We start from the raw sequence: 26,259 nt of genomic DNA on the forward strand, positions 1-26,259 counted from the left end.
TACTGATTTTACATATATTACCAAAGACTTTGAAGGGTTAGTTCACCGAAAAATGAAAATTGTCATCATTTACTCTCTGTAAGATGTTCATTCTTCTTCGAAACAAATTAAGGTATTTTAAAAAACTGATTTCTGTCTCTTTATTGAAAGTCTGTTTCACCAGAACTTTTGACGCCTTTTTAAAAAAAGTTAAAGGATGTTATGCATCGAGTGGTTTAATTCAAGTCCTCCGTTGCTTTAAATGATGACCAGATTTACTTTTATTCACATATAAACATTGATCAGAGAACAAATAAAGCACAAACGTAAGCTCAAATGTATACTTCTCTAAGCAATAACGATTTGGTAGAATGGACTTTTTAATGGAAGTACAGAAATCTCAGGTTTCATTAAAAAAAAATTGTTTTGAAGATGAACAAATACGAGTGTAATTGATAACAGCATTTAGATTTTTGGGTCACACTTTATTTTAGGGTCCAATTCTCACTATTAACTAACCATTAACTATGACTTTTGCCTCAATTAACTCCTTATTTGCTGCTTATTAATAGTTTATAAGGTAGTTGTTAAGTTTAAGGTATTGGGTAGGATTATGGATGTCATGCCATTTATGTACTTTATAAGCACTAATAAACAGCTAATATGTTAATAATAGACATGCTAATAAGCAACTAGTTATTAGTGTGAATTGGACCCTATACTAAAGTGTTTCCGATTTTTGGGTGATTCACTTTTTATATCACTCATTTTCTAACTTCAAACTTCCCTTGATGCATTGCAACAATTTATTATGTTGTCGTTTGAAATGAAACACACATTTTTTAAAGTCCTCTACTTTGGCACTTTCTGCATTCAGGAATCAAAACAGAAAAAATGACCACATGAACATACAGTATGTGCATACTTTAAAAACAAAATACTTTAACACATTCAAGTATATGTCAGCCTTAGTTCCGTCATCTATTTTATATAAAGACACTCATTCATTGAGTGTTTAAAAAAAAATAACAACCTGAGGAAGCTTAAATAAATAATAGCCTTGGCAATCTTGCAGCTGAAATAATCTTTCAATACAGTTGAGATTTTAACAGTTATACAATTGGACAGTTGTACATTGTCTATGAAAAGTTGTACAATAAGACAGTTTGGATGGTATTACCTCACCTAAACCAAAAGGTATTTTATTCTAGTGCAATTTACTTACAATAAAGGGATTTGCTGAAAAGAGTTCGGTCTGTGAGGTTTGATGACTGAACAGTTGGAAGTGTGAGGCACAGTGTGACGGGATGCAGATTGTATATGGTGACTGGTTTTAAATGATGTAGACTTTGACTGAAAAAGGGTTATGTGATAATTTCACCAAAACCCCAAGAGACAGTTCAGCAGGACATCTTTCATACCATGCATTAACAGGAAATGCCATTAAAATGACCTGCCTTTGTGAGACAGTCTGGTCAGAAATGTCATGCTTTGGTATTATCTGTGCATGTTAGGTTATGCAAGTGACTGGAAATGCAAGCTAATGGAAACTGAACGGCACCCTAAAGGAATAGTTCACCTGAAAATGAAAATATTGTTATTATTTACAAAGAAGTGGCAAGTTTGACAAGTTTGAAGGTGTTCTTCACACAAAATTTGCACTTCTTGTGAAGATTTTTCAAAAATGATCCTTTTGTTCTCTGCAGAAAAACAGTATATTGGTATGGAACGATATGAGGGTGAGTAAATAACCAGTGAATTTGTATTTTTGTGTGAACTATCCCTTTAAAATGCAAGACTGAAGATCAGGGAGAAAAGTGTAACCGCTACACATGATCAAGTCGCTGTAACAAAACAGCACAAAATTACCTCTGAAAACTCATGATGCATGAGCAGAGAGGTTTTTCGAACAAACACATATTCTCTCAGTGTTAAATCAGGAGGCCTGTAAGAGGGCCAGTCAAATTTAGCTTGTCCTTGTTCCCAATGTCAGATCTCCCAAAGTGGAGAAGAACTCCTCCATCTCGTTCTGAAGCAAGTGGTTGCGGGTCTCTGCGTCCTCACGGGCTCGCTCAGAGTTGCGGAGTTTAATTTCCAACATGCAATACTTTTTCTTCTCCTGGTCCAACTCCTCCTCTAGCCTCTCCAGTTGGTTACGCATAGTGACACTTGATTCCTCTAGCCTTAGAAAAATTTATTATAAGAATTAGATTTTGACATTAACGCCAAGTACTCTATGTGATATAGGAAATACAAATAAAACTCCATTAAAAAATATATATTATTTATTTATTTACAAATACAGGTGTTCTTCTCCCAAAATATTAATACATTATAAAACTTTATATATATATATATATATATATATATATATAAAATCAAAAATCAAATAAGAATGGAAAAATAATAAATTTTGTCAAGCTGGTGAAGTTCTCTGGCCAACTGAGAATTCACTGTGATGATAAAGGTTAGGATCATGAATTTTTTCAGAACTACTAGCACACAAGTGTATATTAGCACCATTTGAAGCATGCTTTTGGCATCCATTTGGAACCAGAAGCAGTAAATTGTGATGTCAAACTGATATCAGAATTGTTAGTTACTTATTTTTTTATTATTCATTTTTGCAACCTGTCACTCACATGAGGTTACATCAACTAGACAACAATAATCAATTCTAAATGGATAAAAATGCAGTTCCGTCAAGCATTTCTTCTTGTTCGAGAAGCAGTTTCACTCATATATGTCACAATAGGAAATAAATGACAAAAATGAAATGAAAAACTTGATCTTTGAAAAATATCTTAACATTACTGGAATGATTAGAAAGAGCTGACTGCTCACGTCTTGAGCTTAATTTAGTGTTTCAGGTAAACTTTACTTTCTAAAGACAAAATACATTTCATCAAAGTGCTGTGGATTTCAAACATACCTTCGTATTTGTGATTCATAGTTGACCTTCTGTTTCTTTAACTCGTCTTTCAGCTCTGTTACCAGGCCGTTAAGTGTTGCCTTGCTAATGTCAGTATCTCCTGTAACGTTCACTGCATCTTCTCCACTTCCATTCTCACTGCAGCCTGCACTGCTCACACACATTTCAAGTACTTCGCTGCTCTTAGTGACCTCTGAACTCCTGTCCCCACTTTGACCTTGGACAAACCCTTCAATTGACCAATCCACTTTTTCAGAGGTGTCACTACCCACAGAGTCGTCCACTAAGATCTCACAAGAGGACGTGGACCAGGGCGTGCTTGCTACACTGGGTACACTGAGACTCGATGAGGACACGTTGTCGTAAGTGGATAGACGGTGCGACAGGACTGAATCCTTGCCCATGCGCTCTCCTGATGATGTACGCCGGTGGCTGCGCAGAGAGGAAAGCCCGTTCATCAACCAGTTGCCTGTACTGGGCAAGGTGGACACATCCACAGACGAGCCCCCAATTTTTGCAGGTTGAGCGCGTACCCCTCCACTCTTGAAGGAGTATTTCCAAGAGGGGAGGGATTTAGCCTGTTTGCTGGGGCTGACTGTCACCCCAGCTTTTCCCTGAGGTGTCATTTTGGCAGTTGTAGGGGCACCTGTATTCATATCTAAAGACGTGGCACTGCCACACACACTCTCTGCCGCTCTGGACGTCTGGCTCGGCGATGAGCAGTTCAGCACCTCCTCATCGGAGATCCACTCTGCCATGCCTCGCTGACCCTGAAGACAACTTCTGGTTGGCTCAGAAAATGCATCTCCCTCAGTCCCCACATACAGACGCTCATGTTCACTGATCAACACCGTCATCAGGTGCTGAACCTGGGAGGTTCCTAAACATTTAAAATAAATAAATAAGTATAATCAAATTGGCAGTATGAGTCATTTCAACTTGAATTATTTTAAATTGATAAATATTACTATGGCAAGACTTACTTACTTACCTTCCATCATTGAAACAGGGTCCTCTACTTTAGGCCGAAGGATATTTGGTCCAAAAACTGTTGCAAGGTTCTGAACGCTCATCTTGTTCTCATTCGAATGTGACTGCACCTCATCTAAGAATCTACATTAAACATACAGTGAATACAGGAGACATTCATTCATCATTCATTTAAATCAGTAATGGAAGCGTTTCAACAACATCACCATGTACAAGAAGACTGATAGTATGCTATATTTTCACTTACTTGCAAATGTACTTTAACAAATTATAATTAGCCTGAGGAAGAGTGTTCACTTGGTTCACAAGCTCACTGAGACCCTTTAAGAGACACATGGGAAGAAGATCCATTACAAATCCAAGGAACAAGGTTTTTGGTAAGTGAATATGCAATCAGCCTTTTAAAACCATCCTTGTGAAAAATAAAAGTAAGTTTAATAGCACTGAATGTGCCCTTGTAGTGTACTAAATATCTTAAAAGTATATTTTTTAAAAGATGTACTTGCAGATAATATTTGATTACTGAAAAAAAAGAAGCGTATATAAAAGAGAAGTACCCTTCGTAATAATATCAAATTAATAGTTTTAATTTACATATTAAGTCGTTGTTTTAAACTATAAGCTTTTGTCATGCTTTAAAGTGAAACAGTTATATTGATGTGTTGACTGACATACTAAAACACATGTACAGTACTTGATTATAATTTTAAGCTGCAGTGTACTTTTCAAACTACAATGTACTTTCATAGTACATTGAAAGTTAATATATTTTAAATTTAAGCATATTTTTGTTTACTGTAAATGCTTGTCAGTATATTAATTAGTGAACTTTAAACATATTTCAAAGACAAGGGAAATTATGGAGCTACATATAATTGTTTTTTTACTTAAGTGCACTTAAGTGGTTCAAAAAAGCAATTTCAAGTTCAACTAATTGCATTTAAAAAAAATTTGCAATATAATACAATAAAGTTATATTTTAAATAACATGCAATTAAGTGTCTGAAAACATGCAGTACACAATATACTTATTAGTATACTCTTTAAAAATATATTATTTTCATAATAAATACTCATAAACGGTATCTCTGTATCTGTAAAAGTGTATCTCTTTTTTTGCTATCATTATGTCATTGAAATACTGATGTATAGCAGACTCACCACTTCGTCATCTTTTAGCAGAAGCTGTGCACAGGTTAGAAAGTCTTCATATTTGTTAAAGGGGATCACAGGCTCCGGCAGCTCCCTGAGGTAGAGCTTCAGGAGGGACGCCACTGTGTGAATGTCAGTGTTACTGCAAGAGGTCACACACAGGTCAGGGGATACACAAATACTTCAGTTTAGTTTTCCTGACTAGAAAATTATGGTAACCTGTTCCAGCACCTTTAAACCAGCCGAGATATACAGCAGAAACTATGGACCGAAGCATAATGTTTAAAACATCTTAATTCTCCCTCTCAGACTGAAATCCACATCAGTCTAAATGGTTTCTAATAATCAGTTACAAACCCGATTCCAAAAAAGTTTGGGACACTGTACAAATAAATTGTGAGTAAAAAAAGGAATGGAATAATTTACAAATCTCATAAACTTCATTCACAATAGAATATAGATAACATATCAAATTTTGAAAGTGAGACATTTTAAAATGTCATGCCAAATATTGGCTCATTTTGGATTTAATGAGAGCTACACATTCCAAAAATGTTGGGACAGGTAGCGATAAGAGGCCGGAAAAGTGAAATGTTCATATAAGAAACAGCTGGAGGACCAATTTGCAACTTATTAGGTCAGTTGGCAGGATGATTGGGTATAAAAAGAGCCTCTCAGAGTGGCAGTTTCTCTCAGAAGTCAAGATGGGCAGAGGATCACCAAATGCCCCAATGATTCGGCGAAAAATAGTGGGGCAATATCAGAAAGGAGATTCTCAAAGAAAATTGCAAATAGTTTGAAGTTATCATCATCTACATGCTCCCATCCAGATGTCGTCTCTTTCAGGGAAGACCTTGCATTTTCCAACATGACAATGCCAGACTACATACTGCATCAATTACAACATCATGGCTGCGTAGAAGAAGGATCCGGATACTGAAATGGCCAGCCTGCAGTCCAGTTCTTTCACCCATAGAAAACATTTGGCACATCATAAAGAAGAAGATGTGACAAAGACGACCTAAGACAGTTGAGCAACTAGAAGCCTGTATTAGACAAGAATGGGACTAATGCACTATTTCTAAACTTGATCAACTTGTCTCCTCAGTCCCCAGACGTTTGCAGACTGATATAAGAAGAAGAGGGGATGCCACACAGTGGTAAACATGGCCTCGTCCCAACTTTTTTGAGACGTGTTGATGCCATGTAAAAATAAACTTATTTTTCCCTTTAAAATGATACATTTCTCAGTTTAAACATTTGATTTGTCATCTATGTTGTAATCTGAATAAAATATTGAGATTTGAAACTTCCACATCATTGCATTCTGTTTTTATTCACAATCTGTGCAGTGTCCCAACTTTTTTGGAATCGGGTTTGTAGTTGGACCTTCCAAAGAAAGCTACTTGTCTGGATTTGACTTCTGCTACACCTTGTGTGATACTCTAACTAATAATTTAAACTTGGCAGTATTTTCTGCAAATATGATTGGCTTTAATAATAAATTGCTTGTGTTATTCTTTATTTGTAAGTCACTTTGAATAAAAGCATCTTCTAAATGATTAAAAGTAAAAGGATGTTTCGAACTTGTCTTACCTGTCAAACAGAGGCTTATCCCCACAGTCGAAAGCATCCTGGAGTTCTCTGACCAGGTTGGCCTGCCCTGGCATCCTAAAGAGACCTTCCTCTTTCAGACCCTGCTCCCGTATGAAATCCACACACTGCTCCACCAGCAGAGGGGCCAGTCGGGGTCCAAACTTTCTCTCAGACTGTACTGTGTCCTCCAGGTGCTGACCAAAGATACCTACAATAATGCAAGCACCAGAGAAACATGTTAAAACAGTGATATTGTATAAAACACATTTGTAAACCTGCCAAGACACTATCAAAACATTTTAGAAATCTAAATATGTTCAACATAATTCAACTAAAACTTCAAAACTGACTGCGTCAAAGAATATACAGTGCCCTATTATACCTTGCAATACATTGGCTCTGCCTTGTATACTACAGTCTTCAGCAAACACACACAAGCCACGATGAGCGAACAGACAAGACAGAGCTTTAACTTCAGGCGTGAGGCACATGACAGATCCCTGCTGGTGTGGGCAGCAGTCCACTTCAGGCACAACTGAACAGTGATGCATGTGAATCTGAGTGAGTGAGTGAGTGCACACCTGTTTATGCCCTCGTTCATTGTAATGGGGGGATAAAAATGTGGGATGAGCACAAGTGATCACGCAGAGAAGTATCATATTGCTTAACCCATCAATGCCCAGGTTTAACCCAGCAATGTCTTTATTAGAATTATTTACACAATGATTTAAATACTGACTATTTAGGATTATTTCAATAGTCAAATGTAGTGATTGTAAAGTTCCACAAGTGCTGATATACAGTCCATCAGCACTGGGACCACTGTTATCACTTCTGCCTTGCAGACCAATTATATTTTAGGACTATATATATAATATTATAGCATGAATTTGCATATTATTTATGGAGATTCCATTTTATTTTATTTTTTAAAGCAATTTTATTTAGTGCTTTTATAATGTTTTTATTTATTTTGTTTTAATATTTAAATTTTACTTTAAATAATTTTTATTTCAGTTTTACTCATGTCAGTACTTCAACTATTTTGTTTCAGTTAGTTGCAAAAGCAACATTTCAAGTTGCAAAGGCAACATTTCATATGCTATTTTAACGTTAAGTTAATGTTTTTGACCTAAGGTATATTTGATTCAATTACGGATTTATTTCATTTAACAAAAACAAATGTTTTAACAGTTTTAATTTAAGTATTAGATAACAAACACAACACTGTTTTAGGCAGGTTACATCAAGACAATAGGTGGCGGCAAGTATCTGTATGAGTGAGTCATATAACCATTCAGTCATATAACCTTTCAGTTCAAAACAGTAATTTATTCAGGAACAAATCACCTCGTACTGTGCTGAGAATTGCAAAGGCTTTGTGCGGAAATGTGACTTTGAAATATTTTATTGAACTGTCACAGATTTTGCCATCAGTCTGAATTTCAAAGTCAGAAATAACTTAGTGATAGTTAATGTAGGCTTATAGCATCCATTAAACCAATAACAAGACTGAGATTAAACAAGTACATCGAGCTTAGCCTCCCACTTCAGCCAAAGTCTTGTAAGGTGAGATTTGAAGTTTAAGGCCGAATTTGAGAAGTCCTTTTGGCTGTGTCATTATAAGTTATGCTGAGAACTGCATTCTTTCTGGGACACAACAATCTTTCTGTGCCGTGGTGAATATTTAATATCATTAAAATGTTATTAAAATGTTTGCCGTAATTCCAGACACCCCAAAATAATCTGTTATTAAATACCTGTAACACAATACCTAAAGATTCAGACACTGATAGTGCTGTTGTTATTTTAGTGTGCCTGTACATCAGCAATGCAGCATGATATAAACTGTGTGCCAGATTTAGATCACTCACTCTACACAAGCAAGGTCAGAAAACCAGACATATACTTGCTAGTTTAATTTCATTTATTTCACTTGACTATGTTGCCTCGTAAGATAGAATGCTGCCTTAAGGCTTATTTGTGTGAAAGGTCCAGGTAAATAAGCTACCTCCTCCAAAGGGAGCCCAGATGACACGTCTAATGGCTTTGACCCAATCCTCCATGTCATTCTGGGAGTTTGCCATGAGCAGAAAAGCCTCATGGCTGAGAACCGATCTGTCCTTCTCTGCTGTACAGCCTATGAAGACACACACACACACACACACACACACACACACACACACACACACACACACACACAAAAATACAAATAAATAATTTGATTGGCACTGATAGTATTCAGCCTGTCAGAGCCTCCTGACACTTGAAATGAAAGACAAATACCAAAAAATGAACAATTATATTATTTTACGTCATTGTAAATTGTTCTACTATAGTTATTAGAACACTTGAAAACACATTTCATAATTATTTATTGGGAATCCTTAAAAGCACATAACTCTAATGCTGTGACATTATATAATTCATGATTGTTGGTCTTTGAACTATGTATCATGGTTTTCACAAAAATATTAGGCTGCACGATTGTTTTTAGCACTGAGCAGCAAATCAGCATATGAGAATGATTTCTGAATGCCTTGGTGAGCATACGACACTTCTTTAAAAAAACAAAAAATCTTACCAACCCTAAACTTTTGAATAGAACAAGATATATAACAATACTGTCTTATCTGTCTTATATTAACTAATAAATATTGTAAAGACAATCATACATACATATAGATCTGCACATAATATGATCGTCTTTACAATATTGTATAGTTAATTTACCACTAGATGGCACTAAAGCCATGAACAAAATTGCACATGGACAAAACACTGATTTTCTTTATGACATCATCCTACATACAGTACCAGACATTAACCATAGAAGCACATGATAAAAGTGGCATTTTGTTCTTAAAGGAAGGACATCAGATTAACTGAACTGTGCCATGACAATTGGAGAAGCCATCTTTTGAAATGAGTATTATTATTATTTTGTCATTCTGTTATTCAAATGAACTAGAGTTGAAGAGTTAATATTCAGTTGATTGGCTTTTGGGTGGTTTTCAAAAGCACTGAATGTCGTGTTAAATTCCTAGCATTATGGAACTGGGACTTCTTTTCATTTCCTTCCACATTCAGCCCTTCCTCTTCTTCCGAAAATATCCACAGCATAAATTCTGTTCTCTCATATTTTTTGTTGATGGATGGTCCCATTATCGGTCTGAGCCTCACTGCAGAATGAACAGAGTATTGTCAGGTAGCTTGTGGCTGAATCAGACAACACACATAGGATTCCCTGAGGAACGCCTGACTGTCTCTGTCTGCATGTCTGAAAGACAGTAGGAGTTGGTGATGGCCTTGGCAGATGCAGTTCCACTGCCAATCTCACACATGTAATGGTAATAATCAAAGGCATGACTTAGTAGAGAATTGAGTGTGACCTTATTTTTTTTAGAAGACACAAGCTATTGATTCTATAACGGACTGACCTTTATTTCTATTTAGAAATGGGTCTTCTGACCTTGATTTAGTGGTGTGCGATATAGTGATTTTTTTGATCGTGGACGATTAAAATCTCTCCACAATCTGCTTTTGAAGAAATATCATAGTATGGCGGTACAGCACACGGTGAGGAGTGGGGCGGGGGTGGGGCTGAGAGCTGTGGGAATGGAGCGAGGCCGGTGGAGTGATTGGAAATGAGCTACACCTGCTCCACTCACCGATCTCAAAACCCAAGGAGGAGATCAGAAGGTTACAAAAGAGGAGTGACGACAGTAAAGGACGAGAGAGGACCAGGCCTGGGTTTATTTTGTGTTATGGTTTTGTTTGTGTGCGACAGTTGTCCATGAGGTTATTTAATTACTAAAGTTTTAATTTAAAGGTCCGCTGGTTCCCGCCTCCTTTTTCCCGTTAAGTTTTTATATTGTTACACACACATTGTAACAGTTGCAGTCCTGGTGCCTCTGTCTGAATATACTGTACATGAGACATACTGTACTGTACATTCACATCAGATGTTAACTCAGCGGGTAGAGTTACACTCACAGGACACTGCACTCGCAATCACAAAAATACATTATTTGCATGTGCTTTAAAGCCTTGCTGATCATTTAGACATTTTGCTCTGACATGCGCTTTTTCTGAGCTTGTACACCTGAAGGGAGCGCACAATAAGAAGCCTGTCAAACAGCACCTGATGAGTGGACTGGACTAAAATCCTGCTGTCCCAAATGTTTATTCATTGCTTTGTTGTGCTGAAAACACACAAAAAAAGATATTTTAAAGAATGTAGGCAACCATAAACAAACTGGTCCCTATCGACTTTGATAGTAAAAAAAAACAAAAAAAAAAAAAAAAAAAACAGCTAACGGAACTATTCCTAATGTTAGTAAAACAACAAAACAGAGAAAAATCTATCACTCTTGACTGAAAAACTTTAATACAGTTGCTTTAATAAGAATCAGTGTATGATATTTGTATATTTGTTCATTCAATTTCTTGAATGCTACTCCTAAATACACATACTGTACCTGAAAAGAATAACTAAAATAACTGTGATAAAATCGTGATTCTTCCTAAAAAGAATTGTGATGATATTTTTGCCATGTGTCCAAGCCTATTTGGAATGTAGATTGTTTTTGCACATTTGCTAACACTATAACAGATAGAGAAATGTGTAACTCTCATTTTGAACCGGATGTTCAATCTATGTTATCAAACTGGACTACGACTTACTGACGGCTCACATGCGCATTAGACCGAACATTTGTTCTGGTGTTGTAGATACATTAGCCCACAGATTTTGGTTCTTCTTGAATCCTTAAAGCACAATTGGACAACATTTTCATTCTGTACTAATGCAAGGCCAAATTCAAGGTCAGGAATCATCACTCTACAGTACATTCACAACATACTCTCTAATATCTGGTAATTTTGATTTCCCGGGATTTTAGATGTCCTTGCCGCCCCTTATCTGTTCCCAAAGCTATGCTAGACTGCACAACATTCTCCTAGCGTGCATATCCCAAACAATGATTTTACTATGACATTAAGCATATTTTCACAGGAAGGTCATGGATATGGACTATTTATAATATGAAGGACTGAACAGTGATGTGCAAGTTTAGCATTCCGCTGGTGGTAAGAACTAAACAATGTCATGCCTTGCAGCCCACTCTTTAATACATGATGCATTGTTCAAGATAAAACATGTTCTTGGGAATTTCATCTCCTAGGTAGTCTTTGCCATAACGAGCTGAATTTTCTTCACTAATGTCCCATTAGTTAAAGGGGTCCTATCATTGTTTTGTTAAATGTTTGTTACAAAGATTTCACATCTTGAATGAAATCATATCAATATAAGAACTCAGTCAGCAGCTTTTACTGGTGGCAGCTGCATATCTTCCTCTCTCATGTATCAGAGCAAAATGGGAGGCAGTGCAAAGCCCAAGGGACAGTGTGCGGTTTGGCCAGTAGTAGACTGGGAGGATATCCAGCACGACAAGCCTGAGGCTTTAAGATGAAGGTCTTTATTTTAAATCCAGCACTTTGCAGACACACTTGCCTTCAGAGGTGAAAGTCTGACAGCAGGATAAAGTTCAGCAAAACCTTATATCAACGAACATCATTCAGTTTTTTTCAGATAATCATTCAGTTTTGTTCATTCAAATAATTATGAAGCTTTATATAGTTTCATATACTTTATTTAATATTGGTGTATAATAACATCTGCCTTATGACTGTCTCTCTCTCTATATATATCTAATTAAAACTAAAATAATAAAAAATGATATATATAGAAACCATTTAAACGAGCCCTAACAACCGAAACACCCTTGCAAATATCTAGCAGAAACCACATAGAAATGCCTTAGTAACTGTCTAGAAACCATTCAAAGCACCAAACTAACTCGCATCCCTTTAACGCTGTATCTAATTTAATGTCTCATATATTCAAACTTTGACTTTGAAACTTTTTTTAAACTTCAGATGAGAGAACAACAACTTCTAGTTGTATTGTGTTGCCTGAAGTTCTTTACAGAAACACAGTCTGAATCTACAACATTATGTTGTATCTACAAATTTATGTTGTGTGTTAATTAAAAATTAATTTGATAGCCCCTGTATTTCTGTAAATTATTTGCAAAGTTTGTAAAGTTCTTTGTTACTCATGTTTTTGGTTTAACAAAGCAAGTCTGCACCCCCTGGAAACTATTACCATAAGGAATAGAGGATGTTTTGGTTGGGAACTGCTTCATGAGATCACAACATCTGTAAAGGCAAATAAGTATAACAGAATATCACAAAGAAACAACCGTATTGTTACCATCACAATCATTTAAGAACTTCACACAAAATGTATGTCATTACTCCAGTCTTGAAATGTGAATTGAAATCAACAAGGAAAGGGTTAAAGTGTCAGTTTCAGATCAGAGAAGAGACAAACACCTTTCAGCATGGTTCAGGCAAAATTACAGGCCCTCACATTTATGCAAGACTACGTCACCAGCAGCAACTCCACTCCTCACAGCCTGTTCCAAAAATACACGGTTCACAAAGCCACAGCTTCCTGGATCTTTTTCATGCATTTGACACTCCAGATGTTACAGTTCTTACAACCCACAGCTGCATCCAACATAGATGATTTACAGGTTAAAAAACAAAACTCCCATCGCCCCTAAATTCCTATCCTGCTATAAATGCCTCACTGTACTTTCACCATGATAAATCTCATCTATCGATCCATAAAACTTGACATCTTTTTGAGAAAAGTGTTTCCTTACCCTTAGCGTGAACAGATCGGTGCTCCTGCAGCTTGCGGCAACCGAGACCCATATTGGCACACGGGCACCAAAGAGGGCAGCGCTAGAGCTGTGCCATGTTAGTTACATCTCTGGCCCTCCTGAAGGGTGAATGTGTGCAGGGGTGTGGGATTGATGGAGAAAAGCATAGAGAAAAGATAGGAGAAAAGGTGTGCATGGGACAAAGAAAAGTAAAGAGAATGAGAAAGAAAAAAAAAGTGAAAGAAAAGCGCAAAGAACCCCACAGTACCATCCCCACCAGAAACCCGAAAAACAAGTCCTGCGTCTACTTCATTCATTCATTAAAAAAAAAGAGTTGTTGTGTTCTCTTTCTTTTCTATATTTTTCTTCCCCGCCTCCCTGGTCTGTCAGACTCGCCCTCGCTCACCCTCATGAGCAGAGCCACCACAGTGCTCATCTTTGCCAAACACTGCACCCCCCCAACACAAACACACCCAGCTTATCAATTTGTGTGTGTGTGTGTGTGTGTGGTTGGGGGTTGATGTGATTTCCCATGGGGGGCCGGGCAGTTGAACATTTCTGCATTTCTAACTCAGAAACCTCTGCATGTTGCCTGGATCTTTCCCCCTATTAAATCTAACAGCTTATTAATTAAAACTTCCCCTCTTTGAAGACATTTCGGAAACCACAAGGGGCTTTGTGTGTTACACACATGCTTTTATTGTTCATTGCCAGAAGGCTTTAGATCAGAGCTTTTAATGTACCAAACTGCAATCTTCACAGACAGAGCATGATGCTTCTGTCAGCTGTAAGAACATGCTCAGATCAGACCTCCCTACTCCAGTCTGCATTTGTGCTTTTGTGTCGAGAGCAAGCGTAAAAAGAGCCATTGTTTGAGTGACTGATATAACAAGACCATGGAAAGCGGGTTTAGTTTGGTTTACTTAACAAACACCATTATATGGAGAAGCACACACTGTCCACCGTGCAAAAGGATTATAAGGGTGAAAATAATAATGTGATGGTGTAAAAAATGAAGTAAGGAATGTAAAGGAAATGCATAAATGGAGGACAGTGCTGAATCTCAACAAATAATGCATGCTTCATTCTCAGCAGAAGTTGCTTAGACTTGCCTTTTGTTTGGCTTATTTTTAAGAGCTATTCTTTCTCTAACTCCTAAGAAGTGTGCAAAGACTCTCAGAGACGAGGGATTTAGCCTTTATTCACTTTTAATCTTAATTTCAATAATCTGGGACGCAAGACCACCAAGACACATCAGAGGTTTTGTGTCCACTCTTCATGCAAAATAATCAATAACTAATCAGTTTTAATTTTTACACAAAAAGTTGTAATTTCAAAGCATGAAATAGTTTCACTTAATTATATGAACTCACATAATCCATTGTAAATGCCTTGTGAAAATACAGGAAAATCAGTAATATATGTTACACTTTATTTTAGGGACCAGATTCTTGAACTAACTATTGACTATGATTTTTGCCCCAATAAACTCCTAATTTGCTGCATATTAATAGTTAGTAAAGTAGTTGTTAAATTTAGGCATGGGACAAGATTAAGGGATCTAAAATATGGTCATGCAGAATAAAGCATTAATGTATGCTTTATACTAAGCAGCCAGCATGCTTAGTGATATGCTATCTAAAGTGTTACTGTAATATTTTGAAATATTATGACTTATTATTTCAAAATAACTTTTGAATGGTTATGGTAACAATTATTATTTTATTTTTTTTACCTTCCGTTCCATCATGAACTTCTTCAAGTTTAGATTTTGCTTCAGCATGAAATTAATGCATTAAAGTAAATTAAAGTATTAAAGTCTCAAGAAAGAATACAGACACATCGGTCCTGCATGCCAAGTGAAACCACGTGTTGGTGTAATTCAGGGGTGTCCAAAGTCTGTCTCACGGGCCAAATTCAACCGTGGATGAATTTCAAATGGCCTGCAGCTTGTCGATTAAAATATATTATAAGTGGCTCACCAAGCATAGTTTACAAATAAAGCAGTTTCATTCACAATATGACCACACAAGATTTTAGGCCAGATGTAGCAGTAAAAAAGCAATCGACAACAATGTTGCTAGGCACCTAAATAAAGTACCCCAGTAAAAAGACAACAGCATTTCATTATAACATCACCAAAGCTATATAAACTTGAAAACACCAGATGAGTTTCAGCTGTCATGCTTCAAAATACTAATATTTGACAGGTAATGATTGCTGTCATTATTTTCAACACAAGCAACTGTGTCACTAAATGCATCATGGAGATCTCATTAAGCATGTGTCATTGATATGGACCACACAGGCAAATCAGTTTCACCCATTTAGTCTTTATTTTAAATCAAGGACCGATTTCATCAGCTTATGTTGGCCTGACACTCCATACTAAATTCAAGGTCAACTAAGGTTGCATCCTTTGCTTATGATATATTCGCAAAAGAGGCAAATGTTTATTGTGAATTCATTGTTCGCTAAGGTCCATTAAAAATCATCAAAAATCAGATTTTCAATATGGTCTCAGACTTTTGTACCTCACTAGGTGGTCAGCATTTTGCAGATTTTAGTCTTCACAAATGTCCTTCACGTATCCTCAGAGGACACCTAATGCCCTCGAGGGATTAACTCTGGTAATGAGGAAGCAGTATTTCAACAGAAACAATATGCAAGCTCCCACTCAGAGCATGCAAACACAGTGCTTCTCAATTGTATGCCTCCTTGAGTGATGAGTAGGATGAAGAGTATAAGAAAGTATAAAATATAACATGCACAGATTATGCCCTGGTGGCACAAACCATTAAACACTTAATTAAATCAGACCACAGAAGATTCGGGTAAATTTAATTATCTCCTACCTGGAACTATTTCAAAAAGATGCCGCCCAGGTTCATCAGGATTGGCTGTCAGCTCGTTGACTTGACTACCCTGCAGTGGGATACATCCCTGGAGCGAAAAAGATAGAAAAGATTGCTTTAAACAGTAAATATGTCTGAAGGGCACATTTTTTGTGTGTTTTACATCATTTTAAGATGTTTTATCTATTAAAACTTTAAACAACTGAACAATTTCTCTTCAGGGATAACTGGAGTGTGTTCAATTAGGCTGCTGTAATTCGATAATTGATTTGTGGCGCTAATAAGCACCCACAGGGGTTCACCTTCAGGGCAGATAAGGCAGTGTGGGATTATAGTTATCAGTTGTGTGCATGGCCCAAATTTACGCTGTAATCAGCAATGCTGAGTCATGCATAATTAGACCCAACCACAGTCAAATCATAAATTATGTACCAGCCTCCCTTGGCTCATCCTCCATTCTTCGCTGCCCCAGCATTAACACAGAGATGCAAGTTTTCATTGCTCAACTAAAATTCCTCTCCGCCATTCAGCTGCAGTTAAATGAAATTTCAGAGGGTATGCATTGATAAGGGTAAATGCTTATAGGGTTACCCACTCAGATGCAAGCTGGGCACATTTCTGCTGCAGAGATTGAATTAAGCTGGGATGGAGATGGGGTGGGGGTGGGGGTGGAGAAAGAGAACAGGAGCATTACAGGGAGTTTACTGGCTCTGGAGGAGAATAATATCAGTTAAAGGATGGATGAGCCAGTGTCAGCGGTATACGCTGAGAAAAGTCATGCTACATTAGGGGTCACAGGTCAGCTGCTCTGTATCCACTAAATCCTTTGACTTACACTACAGCAAAGCAGGGCTGGGCATGCTGTTTCCAAATTAGTTTGTCAGGCTAACAGCATGCTGATGTCATCCTGGTGTAATGGAGGCAGTGAGGAGGATACAGCTGTGTTCCTAAAGCTTCACTGACAGGGGAGAATGAATCGCTAGCATATATATAATCTTCAATTAATAAATATTTCTTAAATTAATAAGTCTCTGCTAGGCTGAATTTATTGGATTAAAAATACAGTAATAATTATTTAGTATTTTGAACAATATAAAATGATTGGTTTCTGTTTTATTATAATTTAAAATGAGAAATCATTCTAATATGCTGATTTGTTGCTCACGAAACATCGACATTGCTTTTGCTGCTTAATGTTTTTCTGGAAACTGTAATACATTTTTTCAGGATTCTTTGATGAATAGAAAGTTCAAAAGAACAGCATTTATTTTAAATAGAAAACCCTTTTATGACATTATAAATGAGTTTACTGTCACATTCTATCAGTTTAATGCATCCTTAATGAAAAAATGTTGTTATGGTAGTGGTTGTTGAATGGTAGTGAACATGTTTATAACAAATGAACATATATAGTGGCCCAAAACCTCTTGATAATTGATAACCGCCTGAATGAATGCAGTTTTGTCTCTCTCACTGATTCAGGTCGAGTCCAATAACCTGTAGATGGTGTGTATCGTGAGTCGAGGGGTTGAACATGAAAACAGTAAAGTCATTTGTTATCTCACAATCTATGCTTAAATCAGTAAGATAGAAGACACTGAGTTATTGATCAGATATGAAATAAAAGGTCATGGTCTCTTATTTTTTAAACCTATTTTTGCAACATTAACTGTCACATTGTTTAGACACAATAGGGTCAGATTTTATTTTGATCAATGTTGTTGAAAGACAGCATTATATTTCAGATAAATTATATAATAATATATAATCAGCTTTTATTTTTATTCTCAGGTTGTCTGTACCTGTGTAAACTGTACCTGTGGTTTGGTTTCCTCCTCATCTTTGTAGAAATAGAGGTGGTCAGTTCGAAGCACGAACCAGCGCAGCTGCCAGTTCTTCATGATGTTGCGTTGTTTCTTAAGCCAGCCCGCTTTCAATGGCCTGTCTTGGAGACTGGGGGACGATGGCCTGCTAGGTCCACGGGAGAGCTCCCCCATGACCATGCTCTTAGACCTTGCTGAGAAAGTAAACACAAACACATACATTCAAACATGTTAAGTTAGATTTCATGTCACATTTACAGTAGATTCTCATTCTGCTCATCTAAACCAAGTGAATTAGCCTCCATTAGTCTGGACAAGTATATACACAGAACACACAAAAAAATGCATAGATGCATAGACAAGATGTGTAATGCATGCCTTATGACAGGTTTCTCAGTGATGCAAAAGCCAATTTTTTGGCTAATTCATGAATTTAAATTCCCCTTGTGTTGACCAGAGACAACCACAAACCACAGCAAAGCAGATCAGATTGGGCAGCTGTTTTTGAGAGGCATGTCCAGTGTCACAAGCAGCTGCTTAATGCTTGTGGGCCGGAAGGGGGAAAAAATCAATCCTTGCTTTCCAGTGTGCTGAGAGCAGTAAACATGAGAGTGCACTTCCATGCTTTCTTCTTACAGGCGTGTGTAACCCAGGTTAGAAATATAAAAACACAACCTCAAAAGAAAAAGAGAAAATCTTAAAATTACATTCTGTTACTTAACTAACCAATTTAAATGTTTAAAACGCTGTTTAATGTGAGGAGGAAAAAAAGAACACGGCCCCTTTAAGAAAAACGCATGTGCTGAATAGGGAAGAGAGAGAACGTGCTAATTGAGATTGAGATGAAGAGACGAGAGGTGACGCTGACAGTGATCGGTCGAGTAAAGAAAAATAACTTTGACTTTAAGATTGTAAAAGTAAATGTAAATTGTTCTGAGGTGCTACATTGGCGAAATCTTTTCCATTTACATCTCTGAGATTGACTTGGATTATATTTGCGTTTGTGAGTTTGAGACCAAACGGATTTGGTGAGTTCTCTAAATTGTTTAAAATGTGTATGGTTCCAAAAATGTATTTTTATTTGTAACTTATTAATGAGGAGTAAATGTTTTGGTTAATATATGTGGGAATGAGAAGTGGATTATATGGAAATGTATATCCACATGTGCTTCGTTACAAACGTGAGCCACCATTTTGAGAACATCTCATGGTTGTTTGAGACTGGGAAAATTTATAGTTTCAAGCAAATATTTAATCTTTAGAGATTGTGTTGTATTGTTAATGGTGTTTTGTTCTGTTTGTGTGTGTATGGTACTGTTTATAAAACAGGACAGGTTTTTTTTCCCTTTGAAGACATCTGAAATTTGATTTCAACAAGATGGCGAGCCACCCAACAAACCACTGAGGAGAACAGAGACTGTTGCTATATATCAGCGACCTGTAAAGGAAAGCAAATTCACCTGGGTATTCTCCATCCTGGTAGGACTGTAAAGACTGCTATATTTTCCTTCCTGCAGACAGCAGTTGGACTGAGTGACTGACTGTAACCAGAATTGTGCGTACAGAATTGTGAAACCAACTTTGAGAATTTTGTAACTTTTGTGCATTTTCTTATTTATTTATTTTTTTTTCCTTCTTGAATGTTGAGTTTGGTTATCTATCATTTGTGTTAGAACAAAGAAAAAGGTTACTTTGAAGCAGTCTAAATAATACTGCATAACAGAAACCACTGAATAAGAAAAGAACCAAACTTAAATTGATTAGGCCTAAAAGCGAACATAAAAACTTTATTAGATCTGAACTAAATAGGATAAAACAACTAGGTGAACAAAACTAGTTAAATTAGCGCTAATAGAAGGAAACCTATAGGAAAAAAAAGGTAAACATTCATTTGATATATTGTTTTATTTTTATATTGTTTTCCTTTTATATTGTGGATGGTCATTTATTTATTTTCTTTGTATTGTGTGTGAAGTGAGGTTTACGAGTGCACTGTTTGTCAATATAAGCCGGCAGTTATTCAAACACATTTAGTGGTCTGTGTGAGTTTATTTACTGCTCCTCTGAATCTAGATACTGGTCCAGCATACCTCAACCTGAGGGTGACATAAGTGTTACACGTGTTTAGGATCACTCTGGATTTTTAGCCTTTATCAGATTGGCTTACAGTTGCTGGGACATCTATGCCATTTTTTATGTGGCGAGAATATGTTTTAATTTATTGGATAAAATATGAATATTATATATTTAAAATAAAACAAATTAAACTTAAAAAGAAATTGTAAACCATATTAATTTGTTTTCATTTGATCACATTTTCACAAATAACAAAAAAGACAGAATTTTTTATTATTTTACTACTTTCATTTAAATGGAAAGGAAATGTATTTTTAATGCTAATAATAATTATTGAAATTATATTTTATTTATACGGTAATATTTACTATAGTATATAATAGTATATAATATTAGTATATAATATATTAAGGAAACAAAATCAATATTATTTTGTCCTTTCTTCTTTTTTTGTTTAATTGCTTAATGTTTTTTATTTATTTATTGGAAATATAATAATATTATTATTATAATATAATATAATAATCAAATTTCCAATATCAGTTTCCATCCTGTTAGATTTTTTAACATCACTGTAATGAACACAAGCCAGCTCCTCAGTGACATCATCCTCCAGGATGTGATGTCATTTTTGGTGGACAAACATCAACACAAAAATTAGTATTAACAATTGGTGTCAGAATTTCTTATTTTCTGAATTATTTGGTTTGTTTCACTTTCTGCCCTGTTTTATAAAGTTATATATATATATATATATATATATATATATATATATATATATATATATATATATATATATATATAATATTAAAATTGTTACAAATATAAACCAAGTATTTAAACATATATATATATGTATATATATATATATATATATATATATATATAAATGTATAAAATTACTGTATACTGTTCAATAAAATTATAATTATAAATATACAATTACAGTTCATTAAATTATAACCCAAGTAAATTCTTTCTTTCTATGTTACAGAGTTGGAAAGGTACTGCATTACAGCAATGAAGCGACCGCTCCTCAGTCTGAAGGGCTGCAAATGGTTCCACTCTGATTAAATGACTGTAAGTAATGGAAGCCTTATCAGTGTTAATGTACACCCCACAGCCTCGTGGAGAGAGAAAGAGTGAGAGAGCACAAATGGGAGGGAAGCGGGAGGGAGAAAAGCCCCTAAAATGATCTAGCCCTTTGAACAGCAGTCTCCAGGGACACACACAATTGTGTTTCTCCTTATTACCCACAAACCTAAAGCGGCCAACTCTCAGATTGCTGACCATTAGACCATTCAGCATCAGAATTTTCCTCCATTTGTCTGATTTTCTGCTCTTGTGACATGTTCAGTCTAAAAATACTGGAAGTCTGACCAGGCCCATGCATATTTAATTTAGACTCATTTTTGGAATGACAAAAGAGCCTTTTTTTTATGTGTCTGCTCTTTAAATATTCTTTCAGGCCTCCGGTACTGAATATGAAGACTTGTTAAAAATCACCAAGGATGAATATGAACAATTAATCTCTGCCTGAAATGTTCATCCTGCTTAAAATAGTCCTGTAATAAAGACTTTTGTACAAGACATGTTTTATGAGGACACCTTGAGAATGGCATGATGAACAGAATAATAATCAGTCTTGTGTAGCTCCAAGATGGTTTGGATTATTTCTTAGTTCTACGAAGGGCTTGAATCCAGCTCTATTATAACAATCTTGCAGATTACAGTAAGCAGTAAAAGAAATAGAAGCAAAATGCAAGTGAATAAATAGATCAATTATGACTTCATTTTCCCACAGGTAATATGTCTAAAAACATCAAATGTTAACATGTAATATAACAGTAAAGGAACTTGTAAATAAATCAAATTAGACAGATTTAAATATATAAAAAGTACGCTACCTGTCATACATCCTGATAACCAATTACACATATCTACAGCACAAAACTGACAAAAAAAAGGGCAATTGTCGGTCCACCTAATATCCTGACACACAGAGTGAAATATCACTGCAAATCAAACCTTGCAGTGTCTTTGACTTTGCTTTGAGTCTGCTGTGCTGGAACCCAATACCCTCATCAAAAGTGACACAATCTATATGCAAGATGATAAATGCAGAGCCCAGCAGACAGACAGTGCTTCAGATGCTCCTGCCTGCTTTACGTTGCACAGCAGGGCAGAAATCAATTCACAAATAGCATTTTGCTGCTGAAGCAGACAAGCCTGTTCTCCAGGGGAAATAATCAGGAAAACCATTAAGTTTTTATCAATTCAACTTAAAAAATTATATTGCAACCTGTTTTGTACATGGAACTGATTAATGGCAACAATTTACAATAAGGTTCAATCCATTACCATTAGTTAATGCATTAGGTATAATAAACTAACAATGAAGTATATTTATTAGTTCATCATTTATTAATGTAAGTTAACATTAATTTACAAATATACTGTTGTTTAAATATAATATTGTCCATTCAAAATACTATGGTAATTTATAAAACTGTTAAAAATGTATTAGTATATGTGTAGATTAACATTAACTTATAAGTATTGATAAATGCTGCAAAATTATTTTTCATTGTTAGTTCATGATACCTATAAAGTTAACTAATTAAAATGTATTGTACAGTACAATCTGATCAATAAACTTATAAATGTACATACCAATACTGTATATACATTTAATTTACATTATATGACATGTACAGTAGGCTACAGGCTATTGACAGCAAGCTTTTACTCATGTAGGGGAAACAGTTTGACATTCACCTGTTATGATTTATTACACCTGCAAGTCCCTTGATTCTAAGTGTTGAAACTACAATTCATCATAGCCCAAGAATAGAATGTAAGTAGAGTTCATGTACAGAAAAATGGCTATGTATTATAATGATTAAACTTATTCTTGACTTCTTTCTCTGTCATGCACTGTACACTCTTGAAAATAAAGGTTATTTATTGGCAATGATGGTTCTAAGAGGAACCTTTAACATCATGGATTAATTTTTTACGGTTCCACAAAAAGTTATTTATTGTTAAATAAAACATTTTTTTCTATTAAAATGTTCTTCACACTAAGAAGAAATTGGATCTTTTAAGAACCCAAAAATCATTCTTATGGCATTGCTGCAAACACCACCTATATTTCTAAGATTGTATAAAAAAAACAAAAAGTAAATCCCACTATGAAACATCTGGCATCATCAGCATGTGTCAGGATCCGAATCATGACTTCCTGGTTAAGGAGTGTGACACAAAGCCAAAGACCACTTTAGACTCATTAACCACTAATCAAGCTGAAAGATGTTATGAAGCAACCTCCCAGTCTACTGGATCACTGCCATGGTCCTCAACAGCACATCACTGAGCTGTGAGATCAGCGCACTAGCGGAGCACAGCTAATACAGAATTGGGTGTTGCTACAGAAGGGAACGCAGGACACTGATGCTGAGAAACAGCAGTGAGAATTAAAGGTCTTACCTCTCCTGGACTGTCTAATCTTGGGACTTAGCATGGTGTTCATAGCTGAGCAACACTGTCCTCTATCCACATGTTGGGATCAGTACTCTCCTCTCCTCCTGAGCCTCGCCCTGTTGCACCTCTTCCGCCTGCTCTGGACAGCATCTGTCTACCTCCCTCCCTCCCTCCCTTCCTCACTCTCTCTCTCCCCCCTTTCATGTCCCAGTACCCCACTGCACAGAGCAGCACACTTCCCGGGCCCCTCCCACCCTCATCACGCAGAGGCAGCTGGAGAGAGACCTCTAGCACACGCTCAGATCCACCCTTACCCATAATGCATTATTTATCCTACACCACCCAAATTAATTCCACTTTGGACCAGCCAATAAAGGCCCGGATGATTACATTCAGTGATTCACTGAAGCAGAAACAGAAGGGCTTCTGCCATCTCTCCCCCTTCGCTTTCCCTCCTAATTGGTTCTTTGGTGTGGTGAATGTATCTGCATGTGCTTGTGTGTACTATTTTATGTACTTCTCTATTTCTCTCCTTTAGTCTGTGTTCACATTTTCAACTTCCAAAAACAAAACAATAAAGGTTAAAGGGTTAGTCTGGCCAAAAATCTGAATTCTGTCATTATTTATTCACCCTCATGGGTAAGTAAAAACTTGTACACCTTTTTTCTTTTTTGGAGAATTATCGGATATTTTCCATATAACAAGCTCCAAAAATAATTTTCTGAAATAAATAAATAAGAATTAGGAATATATTGTACTGCTAAATTAATTTAGCTATTTTTATGATGATTTGTCATTTTCAAATAATTCTTAAGACAGAAATATAATAAAAATAACAACATGGGCATGGAAAAACATGAGCGTGAGTTAATAGCTTATTTTTCTTTTTAGGTAAACTAATCCTTTGAATTTTTTATTCGTCCTTCATTTTCTTTTAACTGTCTTAATAGGATCTAGAAGTTGCTTTGATAATGAATTTATTTAAAAAATGGTTTCCTAAAGTAAATTCCCAGTAACAGTGTCCATTTTACACATAGTACATTTCACAACAACCTCAACAGTAAGAATGCTGATTGCAAAACTACATGGTGACTGTATGTCAGAAGTTTATAAAAGACTCACAGTGACAGCTACTATATGGACAATTACTTATTAACAACGAGGCATTCCAAAAAGCATCCACAATATACTCTATACTGTACAGTCATAGGTCATATAAATGTTTTGAATTTAAGAAAGATTTTGCCATTCATACTTTGTCATACACATCAAGTTGTTGCAATCAAACTACCATAAAGAACGCTTTCAGTCAAATAAGACGATAAAAAAACTCACTTAAATACCTAAGAATCTCCATCGTCTCTCCATCGCAGTAAACACTCTGAGTTGTACATTAAGGCTTACAATGTAGCACATTCGCATGAGGCATTTGAAACTAACTGCCTCAAATATCTGTATAAGTAAAAGGAGAACTAGGAGAAGTGTCTACTTATAGAGACTCCCACTTAATATCTTAAGAAACTGAGGGGAGGAGGATGATTTGCTAAGAATTTATCACATTTAATAAATCCACATCTTACAAATAAAATGTTTCACATCATCAAAAAATAACGCGTTTCTCAGGACGAAGTTCTACCTCGAATACAAACACTATGAGATCAGAATTTGTACATTCACTAGATTAACTAAATTCTATCTAAAAATATGTGCTTGACTGCATAATAAGGGGGAAATTTCCAAAAGTTGAGAGGTGTAAAAATCACAAGGTTGGTGGACTGACGGAGACATCTAAGGAAATGACGACTGCTAATGCAGAAGTGAAAGCAGCAGTGTGCAAGTGCCTCTTATTATGGCCTTATATGTCATTTAGTTAAATGTTTTCCTACACCTACTAGTGCTGATTAAACAAATGCAATAAATGCAAAGCTAAAATATCATGTCAAGGTTTATTACTGCTCTTTTGCAGAGTGATTTGTATAACAGTATTACTTTATGGAGTCGAGCAAAGGGTAGTGTAAAATGTGTGACTGCCCTGGAAAAATCCTCTAATATTAAGTGTAAATACTGATTCTTTTTGACTTGAAAATCGAAATGTTTCAAAATGTAATTCAGACTCCAAGTATAAGCCTGTAACCTTTAATTAAAATACAAATCATCCAGGCAGAGTCTAGCGTGGGACCAAATAAACTAGCAATTGGACTGAATTATCATTTAATTTAATAATAGATATAGAGGTAATAAAGAGGATCACATGATTCACTGTGAAAGACTGAAGAGTGAAGAACAAATGCCCCATAAAGAGGTTGTATAAGAAAATACAATACACCGCCTGAATCAAGCCCTGACTTGGATGTCCCATGAATGACCTTGAATGTGAGATTCTCTAAATGTGAGATTTACTCATTGCCATGTCACTTAGACCAATGATATAGGTCTGCAGATTCCTCCCTGCATGGTATTACTGCAGCAAAATCAATGGAAAATTAGCAGCGGACTACACAGGCCTCGCAGATGATTGATGATGGACACCCATCTTAAAAAGCAGGGATAGGAAGACGCTTCACAATCCTAATGCTCAAACTGATGTTACAAAACAAATGTTCTAATCTTTATTTTGTAGAATAACAAAATCAAATACT

General features: G+C 36.0%; 1 protein-coding gene across 4 annotated transcripts; it reads right to left on the bottom strand.

Moving 5' to 3' along the window:
- Positions 1–253: 253 nt before the first annotated feature.
- On the bottom strand, positions 254–25,298 carry LOC128026121 (rho GTPase-activating protein 22). 4 transcript variants are annotated; one of them, XM_052612867.1, is made up of 10 exons: positions 24,956–25,298; positions 18,056–18,255; positions 16,239–16,326; positions 8,661–8,789; positions 6,650–6,857; positions 5,063–5,195; positions 4,149–4,222; positions 3,903–4,024; positions 2,912–3,791; positions 254–2,162 (listed from the first exon to the last, which is right to left on the bottom strand). In XM_052612867.1, the coding sequence occupies exons 1-10, from the start codon at positions 24,975–24,977 to the stop codon at positions 1,946–1,948; spliced, it is 2,073 nt and encodes a 690-aa protein (XP_052468827.1). In that variant the 5' UTR covers positions 24,978–25,298; the 3' UTR covers positions 254–1,945. The 4 variants fall into 4 exon arrangements, with proteins under 4 accessions (XP_052468827.1, XP_052468825.1, XP_052468826.1 ...); XM_052612865.1 differs by having other exon boundaries at positions 24,964–25,295; XM_052612866.1 differs by lacking the exon at positions 24,956–25,298 and adding an exon at positions 23,627–23,756.
- Between the last annotated feature and the right edge of the window lie 961 nt (positions 25,299–26,259).

Source organism: Carassius gibelio, chromosome A13 (genome assembly GCF_023724105.1).
Source record: "Carassius gibelio isolate Cgi1373 ecotype wild population from Czech Republic chromosome A13, carGib1.2-hapl.c, whole genome shotgun sequence".
NCBI classification, from domain to species: domain Eukaryota; kingdom Metazoa; phylum Chordata; class Actinopteri; order Cypriniformes; family Cyprinidae; genus Carassius; species Carassius gibelio.

Bases quoted from the DNA above. Each gene is read 5' to 3' on its own strand.
- LOC128026121 (XM_052612865.1), bottom strand. From the start codon at position 25,042: ATGCGAATGTGCTACATTGTAAGCCTTAATGTACAACTCAGAGTGTTT. The intron at 18,256-24,963 runs GTATTTAAGTGA...TTACTTTCTCAG, and splicing joins GAGACGATGGAGATTCTTAG to CAAGGTCTAAGAGCATGGTC. The intron at 2,163-2,911 runs GTATGTTTGAAA...AATTTTTCTAAG, and splicing joins TATGAATCACAAATACGAAG to GCTAGAGGAATCAAGTGTCA.